The sequence below is a fragment of the Diaphorina citri genome, unplaced genomic scaffold, assembly GCF_000475195.1.
Source record: "Diaphorina citri unplaced genomic scaffold, Diaci psyllid genome assembly version 1.1 scaffold289, whole genome shotgun sequence".
Classification (NCBI taxonomy): Eukaryota; Metazoa; Arthropoda; class Insecta; order Hemiptera; family Psyllidae; genus Diaphorina; species Diaphorina citri.
The window spans coordinates 215754-226367 of record NW_007377725.1 but is presented as its reverse complement, the minus strand read 5'-3'; the positions used below and the strand labels follow the sequence as shown (position 1 = coordinate 226367).

At 35.7% G+C, this 10614-nt stretch overlaps 1 protein-coding gene and 1 long non-coding RNA gene across 8 annotated transcripts; one reads left to right on the top strand and one right to left on the bottom strand.

Annotated features, from left to right (window-relative positions):
• Positions 1-301: 301 nt before the first annotated feature.
• On the bottom strand, positions 302-757 carry LOC113466546. Its single transcript, XR_003390914.1, has 2 exons — positions 673-757; positions 302-495 (listed from the first exon to the last, which is right to left on the bottom strand). It is a non-coding gene; the product is annotated as an uncharacterized LOC113466546 (long non-coding RNA).
• LOC103507108 (ubiquitin-like protein 4A) lies at positions 494-7352 on the top strand. 7 transcript variants are annotated; one of them, XM_017443181.2, is made up of 5 exons: positions 494-578; positions 2358-2495; positions 2927-3032; positions 3484-3683; positions 6875-7325. In XM_017443181.2, exons 2-5 carry the CDS (start codon positions 2448-2450, stop codon positions 6971-6973), a joined length of 453 nt encoding a protein of 150 aa, XP_017298670.1. In that variant the 5' UTR covers positions 494-578; positions 2358-2447; the 3' UTR covers positions 6974-7325. The 7 variants fall into 7 exon arrangements, with proteins under 7 accessions (XP_017298670.1, XP_017298669.1, XP_017298673.1 ...); XM_017443180.2 differs by having other exon boundaries at positions 494-582; XM_017443184.2 differs by lacking the exon at positions 494-578 and adding an exon at positions 617-755 and having other exon boundaries at positions 6875-7352.
• Positions 7353-10614: the final 3262 nt, after the last annotated feature.

Here is a 10614-nt window from a genome sequence, read left to right as displayed (position 1 = left end):
ATTTCCACTTTTTACCCCCACTCCTGACGCAGAGTGAACGCCGCATCGATGCGGCGTAGGAATGAAAAACAGACCTAACAGAATCCTGTCAAATTGATATTTTCCTGCTTTTTGAAGAAGAATCTTTTTATTTAACTAAAAATTGGAAATGACCGAGGTTGTCTCATCTCATTTGACCGGGGTTCTCAAAATACGAATTACACGTTATGATACGAATGCGGTCAAATGATGGGTTCATCTTCTCAAAATACGCTTAAAAAATATGGAAGTCTTGAAAGCGCCAAATTTCAAAAAAAAAAAAGAGGAAGTTAAGTTAAATGGGAAAGAAGAAAGAAGTGAAAAGTGAAAACCGAAAGTCGAAACTGTGAAACCAAATTCTGAAACTCGAAGAGTTCACAAATGGACCAGAAATAGGTTTTCTAGTGCCAACTCACAAATCCAAACATTTCTTTATTGATCTTAAGGCCAATGTGTAAACCTTCATCAAGACAAGACCTATAATATCAACAAGCTAATACCAACCACTCGACTAGTTTTTAATCAACACCCACAGATTTGTACCCTGTCAAAATTATCTAGTAAGTAAGTATATACCTACAGGTAGAAAGCAAATAATCAAACATTTCTTTATTGATCTTAAGGCCAATGTGTAAACCTTCATCAAGACAAGACCTATAATATCAACAAGCTAATACCAACCACTCAACTAGTTTTTAATCAACACCCACAGATTTGTACCCTGTCAAAATTATCTAGTAGGTAAGTAAGTATAAACCTACAGGTAGGCAGTTAAAGCAAATACCTACATGGTTATTTTATACCAAGGGGATAATACTATAGGCCTGTTTTTCTTTCCTATGCCATATCAACATGTCATCAATTTAGTGTCACTTACTTTACTTTCCATGTCCGGAAAAACCAATGTCAATGTCTAATACTGTGCCAGTGTGTTGCAGTCTTGATTGCAATTTCATTGGCTGCCTAAAGATCAATTTTTCACTCAAGGTACCTACTCAACTACTGTGGACAAATTGTCTTCATCATTGAAATGCAATAAATTTAAACCTCATATCCTTGATGGTTGAGGACAGTGAGGCTCAGGAACATCCAGTTTAAATTTGTGTTTGAGCACATGGGACTACAAGTAAATACAGAGTGTTTCTAAAAAAATGAGCCACTCAGAATATCTTGAGAATGGATTTGAATTTTGATAACTACCTTAAAAAAAAGGTCATGGGACCGAATTGGCGTTCTTCCAAAAGAGGCAAGGTGGATGAGAGGCGATAAAGAAAAGGAAGGGGGTGAGAGAAAAAGAAAGGTAGAAGAGGAGGGTAAGGAGAGAAAATGTAGGGGAAATTGAGAGGAAGAGAGTGGAGAAAGGTGAAAGGGGAAATCGATCAGCTGATATTTCGTAACGTGCTTCTTCTTCTTCTTCTTCTTCTTCTTCTTCTTCTTCTTCTTCTTCTTCTTCTTCTTGAGTTGAAGAGAGGAGAGACATTGGGGAAACTTTTTTCCAGCTGAGAATTACATTACTTTCCTTTCTACAGGATAAGGAAGGTAAAAAGGGGAAAATTCAGTGTCATACTGTTTTGAAAAGCTTAGGATACCTGAGATCACGATTTTAGTGATGGGCCGAGTGAATGATTTTACTCGAGTGGACTCGAGTTTGACTTCACTCGAGTCCACTCGATTATTATTTTGTTCTACTCGAGTGGAAAAAAAACTTCTCATTGGGTTCTCTGACCCGAGTTCACTCGCCACATATTATTGCAACATACAGTTTCTACTCGAGTACAAATCTACTTGTCAGAAAAATTGATACTCAAGCCTCAACTATCGATAGCGTTCCACGTTCAACTATCGATAGCGAGTTACAACTCGAGTTGGAAAATAATCAAGTAGAAAATAATCGATTTGAGAAATCTCACTCAAGTCCCATCACTAGAATGGATTTGAATTTCGAAAAATGTTGAAACATGTGTCTCAATATATTCAGGGGGGAACATTTTCTGCTAGGTTTCATTTTTGCAACATTATCAGGGGTGGCCCTAGAGGCTAGAGGGGGTTCTTGAGCCCAACTGTCCTCAACCATCAAGGATATGGGGTTTGAATTAATTCCATTTCAATGATAAAGACAATTTGGTCCTTAGTGGTTGAGGACCTTGAGTGGAAAATTATTCTTTAGGTACAAACTATTTGGAACTATTACTTATTAAATGTGTCCTGAAGTGGGGATCCTGGTCACATAGTAAAAGTACCTACACAAAAACTGAAGCTTTGGTGGAAAAAAAATGTATGTACTAATTAAATTAATTTTGATAGGTAATATCATTTCTTACATTTGTTTCATTTTTCAGATTAACATTATTTATAAGCACTAGGTTTGTGTACAAACAACCATCCACTAAGTTTTGATGTAGTTGAGTCCGTACCAATTAATATCCAAGATGAAAATCTCTGTGAAAGTATTACAGGGCCAAGAAATTTTTCTTGATGTAAGTAAAAATTATATTACCTTATTTCGTGAACTTTTTGTCATTACTAATTTTGTAATTATTGTTGATTGTTGTCTTGAATTTTAAAGAGTTAAAAAATAAATCAAATACTATACAATGAATACAAAAAATAAATAGGAATGACATTTGGCAAAAAGGAGAGTTATAGAATAAATAAAACCTTTCATGGTCCTCTACTGATACCAACTAATAATATGATCTTAAGTATATGCTTTTGTTACTGAGTCATTCTTCTTTTCATTCCATGAGGTTCTTGTGTTAGACCTTGTATTAACCTGTGTTAGACCAAAACCAAATGTCAGCTAGGAATCCTGGTGTGACTTGATAGCATAATGTAAAAAATACTCATTTCCTGAGGTCAGTTATTGGTCTTAGCTTAGCTCTAACGTATCTTGTGTTCTGTTTTGTAGGTCAATAGTGAGATGAGTATTCTTGAGTTGAAGAACAAAATCAATGAAGCTTTGAAAATTCCCGTATCTGATCAAAAACTATTGGCCACAGGAAGACCACTACTAGGTATGCATCATGATTCATATTATTGTATTTTTAGGCCAGCTCACCTCATCAACAGGAAGACAATATGCTTGATAAGCCAGTACATTGTAGAGTAGATTTTTTTGTTTTCGCTAGACTTGATCTCACAAGACCATTCTCTACAGAGTCTACCAAGTTTGTAGAGTAGTGTACACAGGTCATAGAGCGCTTCATACTCTCGTAAGTGCGCTCTATGACCTGTGTACTCTGCTTCACAAACTTGGTAGACTCAGTAACGAGTGGTCCTGTGGAAAAAAAAGGGAAAAGTCTACAGTTTACAAGCACCTTAGCACCTTTAAGAGAAGTATAGTTTTTATTTAGGATACCTATGTTTGGGATTTGTGGTAGAAATTAACCTCAACTATTGTTTGTCAAGAGTCTATTTATCATCTACTCCTATTGCTTGTTAGTAATATGGCTTCTATGATTTCAGACACCAAACAAATTCTTGACTATCCTCAAATCAAGGAGGGCACCAAATTGAACTTGGTTGTGAAGCGTGCACTGAAAGAAAGCTCCCAGAGTGTTGCTGGAGGAAGTAATGTTACAATACTACGAGATGCTTCATACAAATTCCTAAGGAAATATTTCACAGAGACCCAGAGCAACAAGATTGCTGATGAATTCATCAAGGTAACAATAAAGCAACCCCACAATATTTTTAGAAAACGTGTAGTTAATTTCCACACTCAAACAAATACAATCTTATAAACGCAAGCCTAGTTAGTGAGTAGCGCTAGGAGGGTAGAGCGTCTGTCTAGGAAGCGCTAGATTGTGGGTTCAATTTCCGTCCTAAATATTTTGTATCTGTAAAAAATAAGCCGTTATTTGTAAAACAAATAAATGTCATACGAGAAATAAATAAATTTATCCTAAGCAGATAAAGTTCGTTCTCGAAACTGCTGGCTTTCTCCTATCTTGCCCTCCTCTCTTCGATTTCGGGACGGGATCGTTGTTTGAATTCCTTCTATCAAACTTGAAAAAAAAAGTTAATGTCATTGAATGGTCTAAAGTCTAAACCGTTGAAAATGAGCGTTGTATGTGATTAACTTGGTAGACTCCGTAAAGAGTGATCCTAGAAAAAAAAAAAAAAAGTGAAAAAGTCTACAGTTTACAAGCACCTTAGCACCTTTAGGAGAAGTATAGTTTTTATTTAGGATACCTACTATGTTTGGGATTTGTGGTAGAAATTAACCTCAACTATTTTTAACCCTCCTGTTAAGAGTCTATTTATCATCTACTCCTATTGCTTGTTAGTAATACGGCTTCTATATGACTTTTCACTTCTAAAACGACCAAAACAAACGAAAAATGTGCAGAAAAAAACTATCAAAAACTATCGATAGTCAAGCCTCAACTATTGATAGCGTTCCGCGTTCAACTATCGATAGCGAGTTACAACTCGAGTTGGAAAATAATCGAGTAGAAAATAATCGATTTGAGAAATCTCACTCGAGTCCCATCACTAGAATGGATTTGAATTTCGAAAAATGTTGAAACATGTGTCTCAATATATTCAGGGGGGAACATTTTCTGCTAGGTTTCATTTTTGCAACATTATCAGGGGTGGCCCTAGAGGGGGTTCTTGAGCCCAACTGTCCTCAACCATCAAGGATATGGGGTTTGAATTAATTCCATTTCAATGATGAAGACAATTTGGTCCTTAGTAGATGAGGACCTTGAGTGGAAAATTAATCTTTAGGTACAAACTATTTAGAACTATTACTTATTAAATGTGTCCTGAAGTGGGGATCCTGGTCACATAGTAAGTACCTACACAAAAACCAAAATGAAGCTTTGGTGGAAAAAAAAAATTATGTACTAATTAAATTAATTTGATGGGTAATATCATTTCTTACATTTGTTTGATTTTTCAGATTAACATTATTTATAAGCACTAGGTTTATGTACAAACAACCATCCACTAAGTTTTGATGTAGTTGAGTCTGTACCAATTAATATCCAAGATGAAAATCTCTGTGAAAGTATTACAGGGCCAAGAAATTTTTCTTGATGTAAGTAAAAATTATATTACCTTATTTCGTGAACTTTTTGTCATTACTAATTTCGTAATTATTGTTTATTGTTGTCTTGAATTTTAAAGAGTTAAAAAATAAATCAAATACTATACAATGAATACAAAAAATAAGAAATAGGAATGACATTTGGCAAAAAGGAGAGTTATAGAATAAATAAAACCTTTCATGGTCCTCTACTGATACCAACTAATAATATGATCTTAAGTATATGTTTTTGTTACTCAGTCATTCTTCTTTTCATTTCATGAGGTTCTTGTGTTAGACCTTGTATATTAACCTGTGTTAGACCAAAACCAAATGTCAGCTAGGAATCCTGGTGTGACTTGATAGCATAATATAAAAAATACTCATTTCCTGAGGTCAGTTATTGGTGTTAGCTTAGCTCTAACGTATCTTGTGTTCTGTTTTGTAGGTCAATAGTGAGATGAGTATTCTTGAGTTGAAGAACAAAATCAATGAAGCTTTGAAAATTCCCGTATCTGATCAAAAACTATTGGCCACAGGAAGACCACTACTAGGTATGCATCATGATTCATATTATTGTATTTTTAGGTCAGCTCACCTCATCAACAGGAAGACAATATGCTTGACGTGCCAGTACATTGTAGAGTAGACTTTTTTTGTTTTCGCTAGACTTGATCTCACAAGACCCCTCTCTACGGAGTCTACCAAGTTTGAGCAGTAGTGTACACAGGTCATAGAGCGCTTCATACTCTCGTAAGTGCGCTCTATGACCTGTGTACTCTGCTTCACAAACTTGGTAGACTCAGTAACGAGTGGTCCTGTGGAAAAAAAAGGAAAAAGTCTACAGTTTACAAGCACCTTAGCACCTTTAGGAGAAGTATAGTTTTTATTTAGGATACCTACTATGTTTGGGATTTGTGGTAGAAATTAACCTCAACTATTTTTAACCCTCCTGTTAAGAGTCTATTTATCATCTACTCCTATTGCTTGTTAGTAATACGGCTTCTATAATTTCAGACACCAAACAAATTCTTGACTATCCTCAAATCAAGGAGGGCACCAAATTGAACTTGGTTGTGAAGCGTGCACTGAAAGAAAGCTCCCAGAGTGTTGCTGGAGGAAGTAATGTTACAATACTACGAGATGCTTCATACAAATTCCTAAGGAAATATTTCACAGAGACTCAGAGCAACAAGATTGCTGATGAATTCATCAAGGTAACAATAAAGCAGCCCCACAATATTTTAGAAAACGTGTAGGTAGTTAATTTCCACACTCAAACAAATACAATCTTATAAACGCAAGCCTAGTTAGCGACATGCTCAAACAAATACAATCTTATAAACGCAAGCCTAGTTAGCGACATGCTCAAACAAATACAATCTTATAAACGCAAGCCTAGTTAGTGAGTAGCGCCAGGAGGTTAGAGCGTCTGTCTAGGAAGCGCTAGGTTGTGGGCTCAATTTCCGTCCTAAATATTTTGTATCTGTAAAAAATAAGCCGTAATTTGTAAAAAAAAAGTCATATGAGAAATAAATAAATTTATCCTAAACAGATAAAGTTCGTTCTCGGAACTGCTGGCTTTCTCCTATCTTGCCCTCCTCTCTTCGATTTCGGGACGGAATCGTTGTTTGAATTCCTTCTATCAAACTTTCATTGAATGGTCTAAAGTCTAAACCGTTGAAAATGAGCGTTGTATGTGATAATTAGCTGGATGGGTGGGATATCAAGTGATGTAGATAGCAAATACTATAAGACTCCTGTAAGTCTTGTAATGATTTGATATTGTGTGTACCTAATTGGTTTTTTCTTCTTTCCCAGGAATTCAACAAGTCGATCTCAACATTGAGTCTGGATGATCTGGAAGCGTTGGCCTCCTCCTATTTGATGGAGGAAGAATGTCAACCAGTGGCGGTCTAAGAGGGAACCAGAACAGTATGATTGAGAGTAAGATCCGATATTAAGAGAGATGAAAATAAAGATGAAATAATATAGCTGTAACCTGCTATGTTTTTTGTGTCATTTGTCTAATATCTATGTTTCTGCATAAAAATCCGCGTTTTGTATAATTCAAACATCTTGATAATTCGAGGGGAAAAAAACTCAAATCCCTCGAAATTCGAACTATCGAGAGTGGACTGTACTCTGTTTTATTTTAATCTGTATTGTATCCAACATCCTCACAACATGATATTGTTGTTACCTATTATAATCTTGATATTTTTAGTCTTAGCTGACAGTATAAATAATGTGTAAGAATAGTAATGTATGCAAACAGTTCTATGAAACTTGGTCCGACATTTTGATCCAATGCAATCAATTCTACCTCTTTGGACGTGTGTTTTTTCCTGTCAACTCAAAATGGCAGTGGTGTTGGCCCTAAGACCATAATTCAAACTTGAAAAAAAAAGTTAATGTCATTGAATGGTCTAAAGTCTAAACCGTTGAAAATGAGCGTTGTATGTGATTATTAGCTGGATAGGTGGGATATCAAGTGATGTAGATAGCAAATACTATAGACTCCTGTATTGATTTGATATTGTGTATACCTAATTGTTTTTTTCTTCTTTCCCAGGAATTCAACAAGTCGATCTCAACATTAAGTTTGGATGATCTCGAAGCGTTGGCCTCTTCCTATTTGATAAACATAGTTTTTGTATGAACACAAGTAATAAACTTGCATACGTTGGTTGCTAGGAACTTTATTATTACATATTATTATTATTATTATTATTATTATTTTATCAAAAACGTATACCTCCTCTTAACACAAAGGTCAGCGGTGTAGATTAATATTGTTAGGTAGATAATATAGTGCAAAATTCGCCGTACTAAACCAACACGTTTGTAAAAAACATTTGATAAGAAAAATGAAATGCCCTCACAGGGATGTACGTAATAGGACATAGGACGGTTTCAAACTGCATCGATTTCAAGGGGAGAAAAAATTGTTGATCGCTTGGATTCTCACAGGGATGTACGTAATAGGACATAGGACGGTTTCAAACTGCATCGATTTCAAGGGGAGAAAAAATTGTTGATCGCTTGGATTCCTAATTACTTACTTACTTTCTGTGTCCGGACCATCAAAATGTCAATCAAATGATATTTTCCCAATGGGATGCCATTCTCATTGCTTCCTACATATCTTCGGTGTTGCATATGCTATTGGTAGGTTGGGACATGGTTTGTATTGACCCGCAGTCACATTTATCATCCTCAGACAGCCTCCACCTCACCATGTTGTGTGCACACCGTCCCACTCCCGTTCCGTTCGCAGACGATTAAGAGACCTCCAAGTTGGGAAGGAAATAGATTCCCAATGAGACAGGTTTGACTGTAATATTTCTATTGAATGATTTCAGAATATTCCTGATATCTTGGCATGAAACTCTGTGTGGTGTAGTCAGTGTAGATGATTGTACAGGTATAATATAAACCTTCAAGTAATATACTGATAGATTCGGACGTGACTTTGTGAAGATTTATCTTGAAAAGAAGAACACAAGTAGCTTTTACTCTTCACAGTTGGGGGAGGGTTTTTTTAATTGTTTATTTATACAGACATGTTTCACCATTGCTGGCATCATCAGTGTAAAAATTGTACATAAGAAAAAGCTTCAAAAAAGAAACAATTGGTGATTCTCATGATTTTTTTTTTTATTATCTCGAACTCAAATCCCTCGAAATTCGAACTATCGAGAGTGGACTGTACTCTGTTTTATTTTAATCTGTATTGTATCCAACATCCTCACAACACGAACGTCACCTTTATGGCGCGACCAGGCAGCTCGGCAGCGCTGCCGGGTCGCGCTGCCCGGCAGCTAGGATCGGAACGCCACCTTAACCTGCTATGTTTTGTGTGTCATTTGTCTAATATCTATGTTTCTGCATAAAAATCCGCGTTTTGCATAATTCAAACATCTTGATAATTCGAGGGGGAAAAAAACTCAAATCCCTCGAAATTCGAACTATCGAGAGTGGACTGTCCTCTGTTTTATTTTAATCTGTATTGTATCCAACATCCTCACAACATGATATTGTTGTTACCTATTATAATCTTGATATTTTTAGTCTTAGCTGACAGTATAAATAACGTGTAAGAATAGTAATGTATGCAAACAGTTCTATGAAACTTGGTCCGACATTTTGATTCAATGCAATCAATTCTACCTCTTTGGACGTGTGTTTTTTCCTGTCAACTCAAAATGGCAGTGGTGTTGGCCCAAAGGCCATAATATAATATAATGACGTTGTCGACGGCTGCTCAACAACCCTGTTTTTGTCCAGGGTATTTCCCAACCTTGTTTCAATGTACATAAATTGAGAAGGACTTGGCCTTTTTTGATAATAATTGAGTGTTTACCTCAGCCCTGACCTTAATATTAAAATAAATCTATACCTAAATACCTTTTAACAATGGAGAATTTCACAACCTTGATGTTAATTTCTGATAGTATAAAAGTAATCAGACTCTCGAGTGTTTACCTCAGCCCTGACCTTAATATTAAAATAAATCTATACCTAAATACCTTTTAACAATGGAGAATTTCACAACCTTGATGTCAATTTCTGATAGTATAAAAGTAATCAGACTCTTTTGAATTTTGAATGAAGGACATCTTTAGTCCTGAGGTAATAAATTGACTAGGGAATCTGTTTTAGGTATTTGACAGCTGGAGAGAGAGCGAGTTAGTATGAAAAATTGAAGAAGGAGGAACAAACGGACATACAGCAGGAAATTGTGTCGATGGATTAAAAAAAAATAATAAATAAATAAATATTATTTCAAGAGGTTTGAAAGAGGGAACTGTAAGGCGCAGGGCACACTGTCAATACACAATAAGTTTATGAAACTCGGATTTACCAGTGTACACTGCTCTGTGTTAACCTTATGTACGCGTTTCATAAAACTCATTGTGAATTGACAGATGAAACGCGTTTTACTAAAAAAAAAAAAAAAAAAAAAAAAAAAAAAAAAAAAAAAAAAACAATCAAATATTATTTCAAGAGGTTTGAAAGAGGGAACTGTAAGGCGCAGGGCACACTGTCAATACACAATAAGTTTCGTGAAACTCGGTTTTACCAGTGTACACTGCTCTGTGTTAACCTTATGTACGCGTTTCATAAAACTCATTGTGAATTGACAGATGAAACTCGTTTTACTAGTGTGCATTGCGCCTAACTGCTAAGGTCTTATCGTCCCAAAAAAAAGATACAGGATAGGAAAAAGCCAGCCTTTCCGAAAACGAACCTTATCTGTTTAGGATAAAATCCGCCCCAGGCGGTAATCGAACGCGCTACCTAGCGCTTACAAGGCAGGACCGCTACCCTCTGGCTATACTTGAATTTAAAATAACGATGACGTAAGAATTGGGGAAAATCCAGCTTTTGATATTGACGTGTGTTTAATCAGAAAAACAAACAAACATTGAATCAATTTTGACCAAGTTACTCAGCAGTCAAGGCGATTTTCAAGGTTGTATTTTTGAATTTTTGTATTATATTAAAAAAAGAGCTTTTCAGAATCTGTATTAGGTCTTAAATGGTCTGAATATTCC

Excerpts from the sequence above, each read along its gene's own strand:
- LOC103507108 (XM_017443184.2), top strand. The coding sequence starts at position 2,448 with ATGAAAATCTCTGTGAAAGTATTACAGGGCCAAGAAATTTTTCTTGAT. Across the intron at positions 2,496-2,926 it reads GCCAAGAAATTTTTCTTGAT|GTCAATAGTGAGATGAGTAT; the intron begins GTAAGTAAAAAT and ends TCTGTTTTGTAG. Across the intron at positions 3,684-6,874 it reads TTGCTGATGAATTCATCAAG|GAATTCAACAAGTCGATCTC; the intron begins GTAACAATAAAG and ends CTTCTTTCCCAG.